The following is a 19,084-nucleotide window of genomic DNA, read 5'->3' on the forward strand; positions in this document are numbered from 1 at the left end:
GACCCGCCGCCCAGCGTGGCTCCACAGGGATTCCCACGCACAGGGCCTCTGCCTGCCCCGGACCCGCAGGAACGCGGTTTTGGCTCTGGCCAAGAGAGTTTCAACCCTTCCCATGCCACCGCCCCGCTTCCTTCACGGTCACCCGCTCCCATCTGGGGACATCGGCGCTGGAGGAGATGATGGCACCGATCCCCTACCATCCCCAGCTCCGCCAACCTACCCCGCAGCCCCCAGCACCTGTGTCCCTGTGCCCACCCTTGTCACCCCAGAAATGAGCTGTCCCGTTGACATGAGTATAAACACTTTATTGCTGCTGTGCTGGGGCGCGTGGGGCAGCAGGGGGGCTGGCACAGGCCCCCCAGGGCCGGGTGGGTGTGGGGGTGCGTGTGGCAGTGACAGGGTGCTGCCCAGAGAAGCAAAGGGGCACAGAAGGTGCTATCACGGGCCTGGCCCCCCAGCCGTGTCACTGGCTGTGCCACCGAACCCTGCGGCACTGCCGTGGTGGCAGGGGCTTATCTGCCCTGCTCCTGCAGCCGCTGCATCTTCAGGATCTGGCACAGGAGTCTCTGCACGTCCTCATCCATGTGGCCCTGGGGTGAAGGGGACATTGGCGGGGACGTCAGAGGGGACATCAGGGAGTCTCTGTGTGTGGCCCATGCGCCCACGGGTTGGCACCCTTGCTGCCTCCCACGTGCATACGGGCACCGACGTGTGGCTGGCTGGTGCCCTGGTGTCCCCAGTTCCCCCACAGCCACATCCCCATCTCACCTGCACCGCATAGAGCAGGTGGCTCCGGTACAGCGTCACCACCTTGCTGTGCCGCATTTCTGTCTCCTGCAAGAGAGCGAGTGGGTTTGAGCACGGGGCTGGGGGCTTATGGAAGCCCAGAACCCACCAGGCGACGGCCACAAGACCCCCCGCTACCCACCGCCAGCTTCTCCTCCAGCACACGGATCCTGGCCTGGAGCGCAGCAGTGTTGGGGGGTGACTGCGGCGGTCCCCGGGACTCGGGGAGGGCGTTCAGGGCTTCCTTCAGCCTGAAGACCTCCTTAGAGAGCTCAGTGATCTGCACAGCGCACAGAGGTTATAGAGACGCAGGGACCCCTCAGCCCCAACTCCCCTGGGGTCCACGCATGGCCGTGCCTGCTGCCACCCACCCCCGGGTGGCCCCTGCGCCCAGGCAGGGGCAGAGCTGGGGCTTTCCCACCCCACCCCTTCTGCCCCCGGTTTCAGTCTCAGCTTGGGGAGGAAAAAAGGGGAACAGCCGGGAGAGCGGCAAGTCCGCACGCAGGGCTGCGCGCGTGTCCGTGTTTGCTCTTATGTGTGCAAGGGTGCACGTATGTGCAGGCACGTGCAAGTGTGTGCCAGCCCGCGCACTTGTGCGTGCACATGCATGTCCACGTATGCACGTATATGCATGTGTGCATGTACACGTGTGCACACATCTGTGTACACACGCGTGTGCACGCTTGCAAGCGCATCTCCCCTGCGAGCTGGCCGGCTCAGCTCACCCGAGCAGCACCCGGGCCACCCATTTCCCCTCCCAGGAGCCCCTCGCTAACCCCCGACACCTCCTCCCTGTCCCCTACCTTCCTGTCCCTGTCCCTGACCAGCCGTGCCGAGTCCTCGGCGTGGCCGTGGAGCTCCCGCAGCCGCCGCGCCTCGTCCTGCGCCTCCGCCAGCTGCTTCTTCGCGGCGGCCAGGCGCTCCTCTGCCGCCTGCCGCTCACTCTTCATGAAGAGGGCCTGCCGCTGCACCCGAAACACCTCCTCGCACGTCTTCTCGTGCCGCCGCGAGAGCTCGTCCAGCCGCTGGGCCAGCGCCGCCGCCTCGGCCCGCAGTCCCGCCTGCGCCGCCTCGTGCTCTCCCCGCGGCACCGCCGTCGCCAGCTCGGCCTCCAGCCGGGCGGCCTCGCGCCCCTTGGCCTCCGCCGCCGCCTCCAGCCGGGCCGCCCGCTCCCGCAGCGCCTGCGCCTGCTCCTCCAGCGCCGCCGTGGCCCGGGCGTGCTCCTCCCGCGGCACCCGGCCTTCCGCCTCCGCTTGCGCCTGCCGCAGCCGCGCCAGGGCCTCCTCGTGCTCCCGACGCCCCACCGGCCGGGCGGCCAGCTGCTCCCGCAGGGTGCCCAGCTCGGCTTCCCTGCGACCCAGCGTCTCCCGCAGCTGCCCCAGCTGAGCCGTCACCTCCTCGTGTTGCTGCACTAGCTCTGCCACCCGTCGCTCCAGCACCCCCGGCTCCGGCTCGGGGCCGCCGGCCGCCCGCCAGTCCCGCGTCTTGGCCTCCAGCTCCCGCCGCAGGGCCTCTGCCTCTGCCTCCGCCCGGCCGCAGCGCTCCAGCAAGGCCTCCTTCTCCCTCGATGCCTCCTCCAGGGAGGCTCCCAGGGAGGCCGTCACCTCCGCAGCCTCCGCGCCGGCCTCCAAACGCGCCTGCAGCTCCTTCACCCGCTGCTCCCGCTCCTCCAGTGCTGCCTGCGTCTGCCGCAGGGCTGCCCGGGCCTCCGCCAGCTCAGCGCCGGCCTCCCGCTCGGCCGCCGAGGAGGAGGTCTGTGTGCGTGGCACCCGCAGCTCACCCAGCGCCGCCTTGCACTCGCCCCAGGTCCAGGCTGGCTCCTCAGCAAGCCGCTGCGCTGTACTTCCCTCCCCGATTTGCTCGGGGGTTTGCTCCGAGGCACTGGTCTGCCTCTCCGGCTGCCCACCGGCCTCATCCCTTGTATCCGTGCCCCGCGGCGACTCCAAGCGCTGCGCCCGCAACTGCTCCAGCTCACGTTGGAGGGCATTGTAGAGGCTGGCGGGCACGAAGTCCCCTGGGGTGGACGGGTTGCTCTCGTCCCGCTCATAGTTCTCCAGCACCTGCCGAGGAGATAGTGAAGCCACCAGGGGCCAGAGGCAGGGAGGGACAGACTGACAGACAGAGACTTGCCTGTATTTTCTCCCTCAGCTCCTTGTTCTGCACGGTGAGGGACTGCACCTGCCCCTGCAGCGTGGCCAGCAGCTCCTCGGCCGAGGGGCTCAGTGTCTTCTTGGAGAGCAGCAGCTCTGCCCCTGCGGGGCACAGGGACTCCGGTGCCATGCCCACCCGTGCCCCCACTCCCCGCTGCAGGGTACCACCTCCCCGAGGGCTGCCCAGCCCCATGGGGACCTTGGGAGGCCAGCAGGGACCTACCTGGGAACTCAAGCGGGTCTCCCTCCTCATCCTGCAGTGTCTCGATGTCATAGCTTGTGTTCTCCTTCTCATTCTGGGGGTGCAGAGTGGTGGTCAGCCCCCACGCACCCCAGCCCCTGGCACTGCCAGCTGCTACCTGCACCTACCTCCAGTGAGGACAAGCGGCTCCGCAGAGCCTCCACCTCCTTGCCCAGCCGCTCCTTCTCACCATCCCGCGCCGCCAGCCGCTCCTCCAGCTCCTGGATCTGTGGGGCAGGACACAGGCACAGGGTCCCCTTCGCTCCCACCAGAGTCCCAATAGCATCCCCAAGCACCAGGACCCCTCAAGAGAGCTGAGGGCACCCATGACCTCTTCGCTGGCCTCACCTGCTTCTCCATGGAGCGCAAGGAGCCCTCATCCAGCTCTGCCCGCTAGCAGGACACAAAGAGAAAACAGGGAGGGATAAATGCTGTCCCCATCCCTCCTGTCCCCTCTGCTCCCAAGGGACATGGTGGCATCTCCCCAGCGACCCTGCGGCTCACTGGTACCTCCCGTCTCTGCTTCTCCTGCTGCTCCAGGCCCCGGATCTTTTGCAAGAACTGGGCCCGCTCCTGCCGCAGCCGCACAATCTCCTCGTAGGCATCCCGGTCCTCCTGCAGATGAGCAGCTGCCAAGCCTCAGTGCCAGGCACTGCCAGCCCCCTCCGCGCTGTCGGCCCCCTCCTGCTCATCCTCACCAGGGGGGCTGTAGCAGGCTGAGCCCAGCCAGGCTTAGCTGCAGCTCTCCAGGCACCACGTGCCCCCACGGGCGAGCCACACTCCAGGGTGTGCAGGGTGCTTTTTGACACCAGAGAGAGAAGGAAAGGCTCTGGCAGGGCATGGACCCCCCAATGCCAGCACAGCCCCCCAGGTAAGGGGTGTTTTAGGCCCACAGGGTGGATAGACAGGGGCTGATAGCCTCTGCCCTGCCAACAGCACGTGCTTGGGGCCTGGGATGCTGCATGCACCCCGGGAGTGGGGACGAAGCCTCCACTGCAGCTCAGGCCAGCCTGTGAGCATCACCTCCACTGAAGGGGAGGGCAAAGCTGGAGAAGTTTGCCTGAGCTGGCCATGGTTTGGCTACCCTGCGCCTGCCAAGCTGGGTGCGGACATGGAGCTAAGGGGGACCCCTCTCTCACCTGGCTGGGGGTGCCCAGGGGAGGCAGAGGGGCTTTCCTCTTCCTTGGGGTGCTGCTCTTCTCCCTGACGGATAACTGGCTGGGCGAAGACGTCTGCAGAGACACCAGGGTAGAGAGGACATTACATATAAAGTGGCTTTCCTCCTTCCTGACCCATCGCCACCTTGGAGAGCCCCAGGGCTCCTGGGGACCCCCCCCATCTCAGGGGCTGAGGCCAGGCCAGCCCTGATGAGAGGTGAGCAGCCAGGCAGGCCCTTACCTGGGACGTCTGCTCGGTTGACTCCTCTTCTGTGGGGCAGAGCAGGAAGAAAGAGAAATTCGGGAGGTTTAGGGGATCGTAGGGGTGGGCACAGCAGGCAGAGCCCACGTGGGTGCAGGGGCACCCCTGCACGTGCTCATACCGGGGTGGGCACTCAAGAGGCACACACACACACACACGTGTGCCCAGGGGCCACATGTGCATATAAGGGACACATGCAGACAGACAAATATGGGGATATACATGGATGTGTAATCACAGGGGTGCACACCCATGTGCAGACACGGGGAGGCACATGCACACAGACAGGCGCACACAGACAGGCACACACAGACATGTACAAACACACTGGCTGATACACACATGCACTTATTCCCCCATGCTTGCAAACACGTGTGAACATGTACATGCAAGCATGTGCAGACACTGAGACAGGCAACCAAGGCCCAGCACCACCTCCCAGCCCTCGGCCGGCAACAGCATGGGTGAAGGCACCCCCAGCGCATGGGAAAAGGGGACATATGCCCCCAATCCTTGCTCAGCCTCTTCCAGCCATGGGTTAGAGACAGCTCCGCCCCAAAGCACCCTGCAGGGTGAAAACACCCCCGTGGGTCCATCCCCTGTGGACAAGGAGCACCAGGGTGGCACGGCTGCCTTACCGCTGGCCCAGGACTGGCGTGGAGCAGCTTCTTGCAGGAAGTGCTGGATAAGAGCGTTGCCCGTGGCCAGGCTGTAGTGCGTGGCATCGTGACCTGTGGAGTCCACCACGGCCACCCGGGCACCAGCGTTGACGAGCACCTCCACTGTCTCCACGCTGCCATTCTCACAGGCCAGCATCAAGGCTGTCCTGAGCAGAGTGGTGAGAGCAGAGGTGAGGGGGCCCACTCCCTCCATCCACCCCCAGTCCCCACCAGTGCAGACTCACCTCCCCTGCAGGTCCCGGCTGTTGACAGCCGCGCCGCGGTGCAGCAGGTACCGGCACAGCTCTGAGTGGCTCATCTTGGCAGCAAGGATCAGCGGTGTGGAGCCATCCTGGGCAAGGTCAGGTTGGGTGAGGATGTGCAGACGAGGCTCAGATTTCCCCATGGGGCACCCTGCTCCCATTATCTCCCAGATTTCCACATCCCACTTCATGGTGTGTTTTCACCCCAGGAACCCCAGGTACTGCCAGCTGCTGCGTTCCACCCCAGAAGCTGCTGCATTTCAGAGGCAGCCCCAGCCCGGTCCCTTGCTGCACTGCGCAGCATGGCACGGTGAGGAGCAGAGGGATCTCACCTTGTCCTTGATGTTCAAGGGAGCCTTGAAATCACAGAGGATCTCCGAGCATGAGATGCAGCCACTGACCGCTGGGGAGAAGGACAGAGGCTCAGCACTCTGCCTCCCACGGGGACACAAGCAGGACGGGGCTGGCACTGTCCCCACTCACCTGCGTGGTGCAGTGCTGTTCGGCCGCTGCCGTCGGCCACGTCCACAGGGCAGGAGGCCTGAGGGAGAGAGCCTGGGTTACAGGAGGACAGGGGACAGACAGACAGACAGACTGCTCGAGCGGACGTGGCTCCTTGGCATGGTGGAGGGATGAGTGGGTGCCGGGCAGCACCACACAGTGCCAGGAACCACCATGCCAACCAACACCACTGGCGAGGGAAGGGAGTTCAAGGACAGAGAGGACACCTCACTTGCACAGCACCCTCCCTCCCTTGCAGCACTGTGCTCCCAGCCCTGGTACCTGCAACAGCTTGCTGACGCACTGCGGGTGGCCATGCTTGGATGCCAGGTGCAGGGCAGTGTAACCTGGGGAGAGGGACAGATAGATGGGTCAGAGAACAGACAATGGGTCTGTGGCAGAGGGGACCAGCTGGGTGACAGACAGACGGATTGGCACACGGGAGGATCTGCTGGACTGGGGCTGAATAGGATGGGGACATCCCCAGGAGCACCATCAGTCAGTGCTTGAGTCCCTGTAGGAAGCTGGGACAATTTACAGCCGCCACAGGTGTGGCCATCACCTCTGTCCCCTCAGCCTCAACTGCTGGCAGGGTGGGAACAACTAGGGAGCACCGGTGGCCCTGGGTGGTCCATGGCGTTAGCCAGGGGCGCGTGGCGGCCATGCCCTCACCCGAGCTATCCTTGGTCATGGCATCCACACCGTGAGCCAGCATGGCTTCAAGGCAGTCCACGTTCCCCCGCATGGCGGCCAGGTGGAACCTGCAGCAAGACCATGGGCTGTTGGACTCACGTCCCTGGCCCCCAGCCTTGTCCCCAGCCCTGTGTCCCCGGTGTCCCAGGGACGTGGGTCAGCACTTACGCGGATTTGCCCTCCGAGTCCAGCTTGGTGGGGACCAGGCCCTTGCGGACGAGGAGAGACGTCACCCTCCCGGCATCATTGTAATCCACAGCTTGCAGGAGCTTCTCATCGTTCTTGGTCCAGTCCTGGCTCTGCAGTGAAGCCAAGAGGAGGCTGTGATGGGTGGGCTGTCCCCAGGGAGAGGTGCTGGGCTGGGCTCAGGTGCCTGTCCTCATCCCTACGCCTGCTGTCTTCCACCCATCCCTATCCCTTGGGTGGCCATCTCTGGGCAAACCCCTTTCCTGGGTGCTGTGGTGCCTGGCCCCCAGATATGGAGGGTTTAGCTGGGACAGCTGCCTGGGGTGAGGATCCTCTTCAGCGCCCACCCAGTTTGCAGCTTACAGACCAGGAGGTCTACAGAGCTGCCCCAGTTTAGCGGTGGATGAGCCAGGCTGTGACTGGCTAGGATTTGGGAGGGAGCTGACACTGCCTGGTTGCCCCTACCCCAGGGTTTGACCCCAATGCTAAACACAGCCAGCACCCATGAGGTGCCTGAGCCCCATCCCTGCCCAGGTGTCCCCACTGACCCTGTTCACAGCCCTGCTTTGCTCCCCACCAAGGAAGGGACCAAGCCAGGGCGAGCACTGTTGGCAGTGAGAGCAGGTTCCCTGGGATGGCTCCAGCCTCCCTGGGATATATGGGGCACAACGCTGTCCCCAGCCCTGCGCAGGATTGGGGCTGGGTGGGGACTTGCTGACCCAGTGGTCCCACACATCCCCATCCTGAGGGAGCGACGCACAGCAGGACAGGACCAGCACGGAAAGCCCTGGGTTCACCCCGCAGCCTGTGACGACAAACCGGAGCTCTCTGCGGCCGCAGCGGCAGGAAATGGATGTCACCTTTCGGGAGCTGCTTGCATCCTGCCCCTCGCCAGCCTGGTGCCCAGTGCCAGGCACAGGACCTGTGCCACTGTGCCCGCCTGGTGCCCCTGCAAGACCCTTCAGCCCTGCGGGGCCAGCGGACCCCATCCAGGGGCAGGGAATAAACCAGTTTCTCAGGGTTATTGGGCAAACTGGGAGGGTGGTGCCCGCCCCCCCCCACACCCTTGTCATGCAAGGACAAAGCAGGTTGGAGAGGACGCAGCAGAGCCCCGGGATGGGGATGGGGATGGAGGGCGGCCAGGTGGGGTGGGGGTGACACGGCTTACCCCGGAGGACGTGACCAAAGGGGACCAGAGATGGAGGACAGGGACGTACCGCGAAGGAGGCAGCAGCACAGAGGCAGATCTGCTTCATGGTGTTGAGGAGGAGGCGGCGGGCAGCCATGCATCCCTTGCCCCCCGCCTGGGCGAGGACAGGCTGGGGCTCCAGGCCGTGGACCCCAGACCCCAGCTCGGTCCAGCATCGCTGCCCGGGCGGGGGCCGGGTCCTGCCGCAGTGGGAGCCAGGATCCGCCTCCCTCCATCCCTCCGTCCCTCCTTCTTTCCCTCCTTCCCTCCCTCCTCAGCATCCAGAGCTCCAGGCATCCCTGCATCCCTGCCACGGAGCAGGTACCAAGGTCCCAGTCAGGGAGCAGCACCCAGGTTGGTCCCAGTTAAAGTGTGAGGGGTTGGGGTGGGGGGCAGCTTTCCCACCCCAAGGTGAGGCAGCAGTGCACCCCCAAATGAAGGGGATGAGCATCCTCCTGCCACCAAGATCCTACTCCCCAAAGAGGAGGACGTGGGACCCCCTGCCCTAGGGGGCACAGAATTACCTCCCACCGCAGCCCTGGGGCCAATGGAGGGGCAGGACCTCCTGCCTGCATCTCGGTGGCTTGGCAAACTCCCCTCAAGGAGGGAACCCCAAAATGGAAAGGATCCCCAGGAAGCTGTCCTGGAAGAGCCCTGGGGGCAGCAGGACAGCAGCAGCCTCTCATCCCTCCACACTCAGAGAACTGTCCAGGGCAGTGTGGGGAAACTGAGGTACAGAGCACCCTGAGCAGGGCAGGTCCACAGACTCCAGGTGAGGGACTTCAACCTGTGACCACGTGTCCCCAGCACACATGTCCACCCGGTGCTGCCATAGGCACTGGGGACAGCACTGTCACCCTCTGCCCCGTGTGGACGATGGCGAGAGCCTGTGGCCCCATGCCAGGCTGGTGCTGAATAATTGAGGAGCATCGACATGCTGGTTCCACTGGCTGTGACAGCTGGAAAGCTGGCAGCCATCCCCAAGAAGGGGACAGCGCAGGGACCTGGGACCTGCTTCCCTCTCCCTGCTGCTGCCTTTTTTCCTTTGCTCTGCCCCGCTCCCAACAATGGCCCTGGGAGCACCCTTGGGTACACCAGGAGCTCGATCCCACCAACCAGGGTGCCAGTGCCAACCTCCATGGGGCTGCTGTCCCCATGGTGAGCAGCCAGCCCACGTCCCAGGGCAGGTTGCCATGTTCCTGTGACACTGGGGACATCCTGGGGAAGATCCCCATATCCTCATGTCCCTGTGAAACTTGGGACATCCCGGGGCAGGTCCCCGTGTCCCCGTGGACATTCCAGGGCAGGTCCCTGTCTCCCTGTGAAACTTGGGTCATCCCAGGGCAGGTCCCCATGTCCCCGTGGACATCCCCAGGCAAGTCCCCGCGTTCCCAGGTCCCTGGGGATGGCACTCACGTCTGCTTTCTTGAACTTGGCCTTCAGGCTCTTCATGACGGCTCCAGCCTCAGCCCCGTGGCACCCGGATGGGGGACGGCTGCGCTCGAGGGTCTCTCCCCCACTGATATCGGCTCAGCCACCCCCAGACCCGCTGCTCCCAGAGCCCCGTCCTCGCCTGCCGTCTCCCCACCAGGCGCAGCGCCCGGAGAGGCGGGGGACCAGACGCGAGGGAGTTGGGTTACGGCCTGGCTGCGGCTGCGGTTACAGCTGGCAGCACTGGGGCAGCCGGGGGGGGGGACAAGCCCCGCTTGGGGTGGGGGGGTGTCTGCTTGCACCCCTGAAATGCCCAGGCACAGAGAGCTGAGGGGATGTGGCACAGCAGGGCCAGGCCCAGAGAGCGAGCTGGGGGGTATGAGGGCAGCAAGGTCAGGCCCCTTGGCCCTCTCAGGAGTCTGGGGCTGCAGGTGGTGAGGGGCATGGCTGGGCCCTGACCCCTGCCCTTCCCCGGCACCCATGCCCTTGCTGGTACCCCCTGCCCTGCTTCTCCTCCCCCCTGCCCCTTATCACAGCCCTATAAGCCGGGGGGAACAGTCCAGGCCTGACAAGATGAAGACAACCAGCCCCCTCTCCTCGCCCTGCCCTCCTTCTCGCCCGGCACAAAGATGGCGGCGGCGGCGCCCACTCCCGGGCGTGCCCGCGCATGCGCGCCGCCCCCCGCGGCCTCCCTGCGCGCTTCCGCCCGTCCGCGGCGCTGGCAACAATGCGCGCTCGGGCGGCCGGGGCGGGCCATGGCGGTGAATTACGCGGCCGGGCTCTCGCCCTACTCGGACAAGGGCAAGTGCGGCCTCCCCGAGGTGAGCGCGGCGCGGCGGGGCCTGCTCCGGCCTGACGGGTTGCCGTGCCAACCGGGGCCTCGGCCCCGTGGGTGTCTCCCGTGGGGAACCCAGTACCGGGGACCCCTTTGTGTCCCGCCAGGCCCACCCCACGGCTCGCCCCGTGTCCCCCTCCGGCTCACCCCACGGCTCCCTCCGTGTGTCCCCCAGGCCCACCCCACGGCTCCCTCCGTGTCCCCCTCCGGCCCACCCCACGGCTCCCTCCGTGTCCCCCCCCCCCAGGCGCACCCCACGGCTCCCTCCGTGTCCCCCCCCCAGGCGCACCCCACGGCTCCCTCCGTGTCCCCCTCCGGCCCACCCCACGGCTCCCTCCGTGTCCCCCCCCCAGGCGCACCCCACGGCTCCCTCCGTGTCCCCCTCCGGCTCATCCCACGGCTCCCCCCGTGTCCCCCTCCGGCCCACCCCACGGCTCCCTCCGTGTCCCCCCCCCCAGGCGCACCCCACGGCTCCCTCCGTGTCCCCCCCAGGGCCACCCCACGGCTCCCTCCGTGTCCCCCCCAGGGCCACCCCACGGCTCCCCCCGTGTCCCCCTCCGGCTCATCCCACGGCTCCCTCCGTGTCCCCCTCCGGCTCATCCCACGGCTCCCTCCGTGCGTCCCTCTGGCTCACTCCACAGCTCCCTCCGTGTCCCCCGCCCAGGGCCACCCCACGGCTCCCCCCGCATCCCCCCCGGGGCCACCCCGCAGCTCCCTCTGTGTCATCCCCCCCAGCCCCCTGGCTCCCTCCTTGTTGTGGTTGTCCTCCAGGCCCAGCACTCTTCCCCCTGTTTTGTGCCCCCCCCCAACAGGGGCTCCCAGCTATATGGGGACCCTTTGTATTCCCCAGGGGGGATCCCCAGGGGTGGGTGGTGATCCCAGCCCCATGCCCCCAGCGCTACTCGGGAAGCTTAAAACAGGTTTTGGGGTGAGGGGACAGGGACACGCAGGGGACTGTCCTCAGTCCCTGTCCCCAAAGTGACCGGGCTGGAGAAGCATCTCACCGAAATGAAATCCTGCGCCCGTGCCAGAAAGCCAGGTGGGGACACGGTCCCATCCAGCCACAGCGTCCCCCACCTCCATGGCTTTCCGTGCGGTTCACCGTCCCTCGGCCCTGTCCTGTCCGCAGAGCCGGTGGCTGTGCTGGTGACAGCTGGAGTTGAGCGCACGTGGGGTGGCACAGGGTTTGTTCCTGTCCTCCCGCTGCCTGGCAGCGCCCTGGAGCCCAGCCACTTCTTGGGGTATCAGCTGCCTGTCAGGGAGAGCAATAAATACCCTCGTCTGCATTAGGTGTTTTAAGCCCTTACCCTGCATGGAGATGGTTTATGCAATGCTGTTTCTCTCTGATTAAATGCTTTTGTCATTAAGGAATGCGAAATCTTCTTTCCTTTCGTGGATAAGAAAGAATTGTGGTTTACTGGGCCTTTTGCCAGGAGGTGTGTAGGATCTATCCCTGCATCTCTCCATTCCTGTGGTGGTTTGTCTCTTCTGCTCAGATTTTTGACCCTCCGGAGGAACTGGAGAGGAAGGTGCGGGAGCTGGCAGACTTGATCAGGAGTTCCTCCAATGTAGTGTTTCACACGGGGGCTGGAATCAGCACTGCCTCAGGGATTCCTGACTTCAGGTAAGGGTGTTGGGCAGCAGGCGAGGGTTTGGGAGGATGGCACCTCCTCCGAGTCCATCTCACATCTTGTAAAGGTCTGGACTGTGCTTCCTGCTACCCCAGCCAGTCCTACTCCATCTCTCCTGTCTGGTCCTGGATCCAGCTGAAAATACCCTTTCCCTCTTGCACACCTGTTTGACGTTAAACCGTATGCACAGAAGCCCTACGGGCGCTCCGCTTGCATCGACAAAAATCGCTGGTGACCCATGACCTTCATGTAGCAGTGCCTTGCTCATCCTCCATTGATAGGGCTTGTGGTGCATTTACAACTGTCCTCTTAGAGCCTGAGCTCTCAATTCTCACTCTTTCTGTCCCCATTGCTGCAGGGGGCCCAATGGTGTCTGGACTATGGAAGAGAAGGGGCTCTCCCCCAAATTTGACACCACCTTTGAGAATGCCAGGCCCTCCAAGACTCACATGGCACTGCTGGGGCTGCAGAGAGTTGGCATCCTGAAATTCCTGGTCAGCCAGAACGTGGACGGCCTTCACGTGCGTTCAGGATTCCCACGGTACTGCCTCTCCTGCCCTGTCTCCGGGTTCCTCATGCCTTTCCCAGCCGCTGCCACGTGGCTGTTCTTGCTGCCTGATTAGCGTGGCTTCACGTACAAGCGTTTGATGCTGGGGCTTGATTTCTGTCTGCCCACTGATAGGGGGAGCGGAAACTGGGATGTGCTGGTGTGGGCAGGGGTACGTAAACCAGCTTGAATTTAGAGAAGAGAGGTTATGGTAATAATTCAGAGGGTGATGAAATGAAGTCAGCCTCAGTTGATGCTCTCTAGAAGTACACCCAGAAGCCATTTGTTCACAAGAGAAATGAACGGGTCGCGGTGTTGGGCTGTTGCATGTTACCACCCATCAGCTGAGTGGCTGTAGCTGCACTGCGTGGCTGCCTGGGGGCTTGTCGTGGTTTAACCCCAGCTGGCAACTAAACACCACGCAGCCGCTCACTCAATTCCCCCCCACCCAGTGGGATGGAGGAGAGAATCGGGGGAAAAAAAGTAAAATTCATGGGTTGAGATAAGAACAGTTTAATAGGACAAAAAGGAAGAAAATAATAATTATAATAATAAAAATAATAAAATTAAAATAATAATAATAATAATAAAAGGATTGGAACATACAAAACAAGTGATGCACAATGCAATTGCTCACCACTCGCTGACAGGTGCCCAGTTAGTTTCCGAGCAGCAGTCCTTCCCAGGCTGACTCCCTCCAGTTTATATACTGGGCATGACATCGGATGGTATGGAATACCCCTTTGGCCAGTTTGGGTCAGCTGTCCTGGCTGTGTCGCCTCCCAACTTCTTGTACCCCTCCAGCCTTCTTGCTGGCTGGGCATGAGAAGCTGAAAAATCCTTGGCTTGGTATAAATATTACTTAGCAACAACTGAAAACATCGGTGTGTTATCAACATTCTTCTCATACGGAATCCAAAACATAGCACTATACCAGCTACTAGAAAGAAAATTAACTCTACCCCAGCTGAAACCAGGACAGGGCTCGTGGCCCAGGGAGTGAGACATCGGCTTCAAGTAGGGCACATGCTCCTGGGAACTGGGCTGAGAGCTGTGCTCGGGGCATATGGTCCTTTCCACTGCCTCTGTACCCATCCAGAGGGGTGAAGGGACAAGAGGGAGAACAAGAGCACCTGAAACTGCTCCTGCTGCTCGCAGAGATGCATGTTGCCCTGTTTTACCAGCATTGCTAGAGCTTTCTCAGAGCACTGGATCTTGTGCTATTTTACGGTTTGCTTAAATTGAATTTCTTGAGAGAAAATAGAGGCGGTGCTGCCCCAGTGATGAAACCATGCCTGGGCCCTAGATAGCCTTAAAAAGTATTTTGCCTCTCAATAGATTTGCAAAACTACAAGGGCAGCAAGACAGAGTCCCACAGTTGGAACTGGTCTGACTTACTGGCTGTGGTCTCTGATTTCCTTGCCCGCTGCGATGAGGCCAGGGATCCTGCGTAGCCGTGTTCCCTCGGTGGGGAACTGCGACGTGTGGGAGCCGGGAGTGAAAGATCCCCACTCCCTGCGTGGGTGGGGACTGAAGTGCATTTAGCAGTGCAGTGGCTGTTTCAAAGATGTCCTCAAAGGAACCTGCCTTTCCATTAGCACTTGCGGCAGCAGGCTCTTTTGCCTTCAGGGAACTTCAGCCTGTTATAAAACCCATTTCCAGCCCTTAAGACCAGCAAGCGATTGTCTTGTGAGGCAAACTGCTTGGAGCTGCCTGGAAAGGAAAGGGGAAAGCAGCTGAATTCCAGTAAGAAAGTGAAATGAAGGAGTTGGAATGAGAATGAGGAGCATGAATGGGACCTTGGAGAAGATGTGTCTCACAAATGTCTTCAGCCGTCACTGGCTGAGCAGAGAGCTGCCTCCAGGGGGTATTTTCTATTATTAAAAGCCCTGAGTCCTGGTTCCTGCTCCTGGCACCACGTTTGCCTTTTTAAACTAAACAACCATGGGAAAAAGAATAGGAAATAATGACCAGAACTCAGCTGTGCTCCCTGCAGCCTAGTGCCACTGGCTCCTGCTCTGGTTTAGCACGGCATTTCCGCCCAAGCGAAGCATGTGCTTAAGTAAGTGCCACTGAACTGGGGCCAAAATGGGGGAAATCAAGTCAGTCCTGTCTCCATCCACCCTGGAGGAGGTTCCCAGTCACCGTGGGGCTTGTAGGAACATAGGGAGAGTGCGGCCTTGTTTTCCTCTAGCTTCTGCGCTTCGAGGCTGCTGCTGGGCTTGAGGGGAGTTTTACTCAAAACAAGTGGCAAAGGGCTGGAACTGTGCAAGGGCAGAGAGAACCAGTAAGTGCTGAGAAAAGCAAAGAGCCTGGTTACTACCAGGCGCAGAGATTTGAGGCTGAATCAGAACAGGGACTAGAACTGGTGCTGCAGATGGAAGCATTTAAAATTTAAAAGCCAGGACATGCCATCCCTCCCCTTAGTCCCAATTGTGGTGCCCATAGCGTAGTGCTTTCGTGATGGTGATGAAACGGTGGCACGGAAGGCCTCTCACCAGGATCTGAACATGTCCCCTGGGTCTCCCCTGCCCCACGAGAGGCACAGCTCTGTCCCAACTCCCTTTGAACAGTATTTCTTGTGTTAAATCCACAAAGCAGTGCTCAGTGTGCCATAGTTTTGCCAGCGCCTGCTTGCCCTGCATGTGATGGCCACGTTTGGCACAGGGAAGTCCCAGCACTCTGTGGCCGGACCAACACTCTTTTCCGCTGGACCAACTGCCTCCTGGCAGCAAGGCCAGGTCATTTTGTGGCACCCAGTGCCCCCAGAGCCTGCCAGACTCTGGTGCCATCAGAGCAATGCAGCCATATTTGTCTATAACTAATGTAATTCCCCTCAGTGCTGACCCTGTGCTGGTGCGCTGTCCCCAGGCCATGGCAGAGGGTCCCTGCCACCCCACATCACCTGGCAGATGTGATCCGGCAGAGCTGGAAAGCGGGGAAGCCCTTGAGGTGCAGGGCCCCTGGTGAGGAGGGGGCTTTTGGGCAGCTTTCCCTGTTGCCCCAGGGCTCTCCACCCTTCCCCATCTCCCCTCTGCTGTTTCTCCCGCAGGGACAAGTTGGCTGAGCTCCATGGGAACATGTTTGTGGAAGAGTGCGTGAAATGCGGCAAGTACGTGAGCCCTGAGCCTGGGGAGAGTGTCAGCGGGGTGGGGGCTTTGTTGCTGTCCCCAGGGAACGATGGAGGCCCTGCACATGCTGTGGGTCTGTCTACCTGGCAGGTCTGTAGCGCAGTGTGTGTGGGGTCACGGACGGATCTGTCTGTCTGAATCCTAAACCCTGTCAAATGGTGGGAAAGGAACATTTTGGGAATTGTTCGTTGCCTGGGAGGCCCTCAGCAAATCCTGCTCCTCGTGGCAAGGCGGATGTGCCAGCAGGGCTGCCTGCAGCAGGGTCTGTGCCTGCCAGCTGGAGAGAGGAGAGGAGGTTGCTACAAGCTGGGTTTTCCATCCTGGTTTGTGGCAGACCTCTGGGGCTGTTGGTCAGAGCTGCTGTCAGCAGCGCCTGGTTAGAGACGCAGGCAGAGATCGATGAAGGACTGAGGTGCTCCAGTCAATTGCTTGTGGCTCTGAGCCATCACCTCCTTCCTCCAGTGCAGGGTCTGTGGCGTGAGGTGTGCCGTATCGGGGCGGGGAGGGGGCATTTCACAGCAGGTGCCACCTCCCTGCGTGTTTGGCCCTGAATGGCACCGTCTCTCTTGCAGGCAGTACGTGCGGGACACAGTCGTGGGCAGCATGGGGCTGAAGCCAACGGGCAGGTTGTGCAGCGTCACCAAAGCCCGCGGGCTGCGGGCCTGCAGGTATGTCTGCTGGGATGCTGGATGGGGGCTCCCGAGGGAACGTCGGGTGGCAGGGACTTGTTCACCCAAGCGAGCGGCTCTCATGCACAGACTTGGCTTTGCAGGCCTGGGCCGACAGTCCCTCCAGCTCAGGTGAAGAAGCGGCGGGTGTAGGGGAGGTCTCCAAGGGCCCAGATAGGACCCACATCTCCAAGGAGTCCCAGCCTCCTCGGGGGGTTCTCCCCACGCCGATAACTCTGAGCGTATCCCAGTGCTGGAGAATGCCCTGCTGTGGGATGGCAGCTCTAGAGAGCCCCCTCCTCTCCAGCAGGATACGGCCACTGCACTGCCCTGGTGCTTCTTGCCTTCAGTAGGGAAGCACAGACAGTGTTTCCAGCTCTGCAGCTGGAGGTACCCTGAGGTGATCTGGCATCAAGACACGCTCCACATGCCCTTTGTGCTTCCTCACCCCAGCTCACCGGGCCCAGCCCAGCTGCTTTTCTCATCCAGGCTGGCTGCAGAGCCGGCACAGCAGAGCCGGGGGCTCTGGGCTGTGGGGCAGAGCTCTGCTGGCTCAGCTCTGATGTTGGGGAGTGAAAGGCACATCCCAGCTCTGAACTGGGACAGCAAAACAGCTGGGGCTTTGGTGGCATTGCAGCACCAGCCACAAAGTTCCTCACGCAGGTGAATTCTGTGCCTTCCCTCGCCTGCCAGTGAGTGCCCCCGGCTTGTCTGGGCTCTCTGTCCCTTCGCAGTGCTGGGCCAGGGAGGGTGGGACAGGATCTGGGTCGCTGTCCCCTCTCCCAGGGCAGCTCTGCTGCCTGTTCCTGCCTGGCAGGGGAAACCATGGTCCCTGTGTGTGTTTTCTAGAGGGAAGTTAAGAGACACCATTCTGGACTGGGAAGATTCTCTGCCCGACCGTGACCTCACGCTGGCGGACGAAGCCTGCAGGTACTGCGCTTGGGCTCTTCACACCGTGGCAGCCGCTGACGCCTGCAGCTCGCGGTGCTCCGGGAGGCTGCCCGGGCTCCCCGTCCTCTGCCCACACCACAGCGGCCCTTGGGCTGACCCTGCCTGGCTTTGTTCATCGTGTTTTTGTGCCTCGCAACCCTGAGGCTGTACCCACAGCACAGCAACGCCCAGCCCTCTCACCAGAAAGTGGCCGAGAGGAAACCACTGCAAATTCTGGCCACAGCTTTGCTTCCCGGCTGGGAAGCTTGTAGAGTCCACATTGGAGCAGGGGAGGAGAAGCAGCCTGAAAACAGCCACAGCTTTTTCTCTGTCCTGGATGTTTTGTCTCTTCCCTGCAGGAAAGCTGATCTCTCCATCACTCTGGGGACCTCTCTGCAGATCAAACCCAGTGGCAACCTCCCGCTGATCACAAAGAAGAGAGGAGGGAAGCTGGTCATAGTCAACCTACAAGCAACCAAACACGTGAGTGAGAGCATCCTCGCTGCTCTGCGCTCAGAGCAATTTGCTCTGCATTGCTCCTTTCCCCTCGCGTCACTTGTTTCAGCCCCGTCACAGGTCAGGTCAGTCCCTGCACATCGTCCCCTCCCAGGCGGCCAGATAGAAGAGTGGCCTCGTGTAGCAAGCAAACAGGCTGGGCTTCCCTTGTTGGAGGGTTTAAACCTGCAACTCCTGATAAGCACCTAGAAATGGAAGGTAAATCTTAAGAATGGAATAAAAACTCAGCCCAAAGCCTGATGTATTCTCGGGTGAATTACAGTCCGATGAAATAACTGCACATACGTAACCCATGCCACGGGGCAGAGGAGTTCGGTTCATGTTCAGCCCTGGGTTTGGTGCTCTAATTGTCCAAAGTCTTTGTAATAACCAGAGCTGGGGGGGTTCTGGGATGTCATTAGAGCTCCCTTGTCCCTGTCCCACTCTGTCCTGGGCTCCCTAGTCTGGCTCTGCATCCATGTCCCCGTCTCTGGGCTGTGTTTCGAGGTGCAACTGCCTGCCTGCACCCTGATAGAGCCCTGTCAGCCCGCGGCGTAGCCAGGGAGCGGTGCCAGATGGGGTCAGCTCGTGTTCCGCCGGGGATGATGTCTCAGAGACGGGAGCCCTGGAGCTCGTGTGCAGCTGAGCCATCACCCAGGCCTTGTCCCTACGCGCTCCCTGGGAGGGGACATTTGTCCCTGCACACACTGTTTGTCCCCTAATGTTGTGCTTGCCCTCGCTTGCCCTAGGACAGACAGGCCGACCTGCGCATCCACGCCTACGTCGATGATGTCATGACGAAGCTGATGAAGCACTTGGGGCTGGAGGTCCCGGAGTGGACAGGGCCGGTGGTGGTGGAAAGCGCTGAGCTCACCAAGCCCGAACAGCTCTTCAAATTTGACCCCGGGGCTCGCGGGGTGCTGAAGGAGGACCCCCTCTCGCAGCACAACGGCACGGGTGGGCTGTGCCCTGACCTTGGGACCACGCTGGTGGAGCGCCGTGACAGTCTGAAGCAGGACTGTCCCAGCCCGGACATGGGGCCAACGGCGGTGAAGAAGATGAAGGTGGAGCCTCTCCTCACCTGACCCAGACTGTTCCCTGTCTGTCTAGACACTCGTCTGTGCCGCTTTTCCTACCGACTTTTTTTTATACCCTTAAACATTGTCCCTTTTTTTATGTAAGTATTAAATACACTCGAATCGCGTGTCGGCGCAGCTGCACCCACCGGCCCGGGAGGGTGTTGCCTGCTTGAAACGGACCGAGCATCTAATTCCCTCTCTGCGAGGAGATGGTTGTGGGGTCCAGCAGACCTCGGAGGGGTAGAGGGAT

At 61.9% G+C, this 19,084-nt stretch overlaps 2 protein-coding genes across 4 annotated transcripts; one reads left to right on the plus strand and one right to left on the minus strand.

Annotated features, from left to right (window-relative positions):
* Positions 1 to 284: 284 nt before the first annotated feature.
* On the minus strand, positions 285 to 10,062 carry ANKRD24 (ankyrin repeat domain 24). 3 transcript variants are annotated; one of them, XM_052802041.1, is made up of 19 exons: positions 9,504 to 10,062; positions 6,881 to 7,011; positions 6,692 to 6,780; positions 6,302 to 6,366; positions 6,002 to 6,059; positions 5,851 to 5,921; positions 5,501 to 5,607; positions 5,235 to 5,422; positions 4,576 to 4,604; positions 4,317 to 4,409; positions 3,682 to 3,792; positions 3,526 to 3,570; positions 3,306 to 3,404; positions 3,160 to 3,232; positions 2,917 to 3,038; positions 1,590 to 2,846; positions 929 to 1,066; positions 769 to 834; positions 285 to 590 (listed from the first exon to the last, which is right to left on the minus strand). In XM_052802041.1, the coding sequence occupies exons 1-19, from the start codon at positions 9,537 to 9,539 to the stop codon at positions 513 to 515; spliced, it is 2,856 nt and encodes a 951-aa protein (XP_052658001.1). In that variant the 5' UTR covers positions 9,540 to 10,062; the 3' UTR covers positions 285 to 512. The 3 variants fall into 3 exon arrangements, with proteins under 3 accessions (XP_052658001.1, XP_052658000.1, XP_052657999.1); XM_052802040.1 differs by lacking the exon at positions 9,504 to 10,062 and adding an exon at positions 8,116 to 9,494 and having other exon boundaries at positions 3,688 to 3,792; XM_052802039.1 differs by lacking the exon at positions 9,504 to 10,062 and adding an exon at positions 8,116 to 9,494.
* Positions 10,063 to 10,204: 142 nt separating this feature from the next.
* Positions 10,205 to 19,013, plus strand: SIRT6 (sirtuin 6). Its single transcript, XM_052802581.1, has 8 exons — positions 10,205 to 10,339; positions 11,850 to 11,977; positions 12,343 to 12,525; positions 15,584 to 15,643; positions 16,235 to 16,330; positions 17,180 to 17,260; positions 17,620 to 17,743; positions 18,505 to 19,013. The coding sequence occupies exons 1-8, from the start codon at positions 10,274 to 10,276 to the stop codon at positions 18,838 to 18,840; spliced, it is 1,074 nt and encodes a 357-aa protein (XP_052658541.1). The 5' UTR covers positions 10,205 to 10,273; the 3' UTR covers positions 18,841 to 19,013.
* The last annotated feature ends 71 nt before the right edge of the window (positions 19,014 to 19,084 follow it).

This window comes from Harpia harpyja, chromosome 11 (genome assembly GCF_026419915.1).
Source record: "Harpia harpyja isolate bHarHar1 chromosome 11, bHarHar1 primary haplotype, whole genome shotgun sequence".
NCBI classification, from domain to species: domain Eukaryota; kingdom Metazoa; phylum Chordata; class Aves; order Accipitriformes; family Accipitridae; genus Harpia; species Harpia harpyja.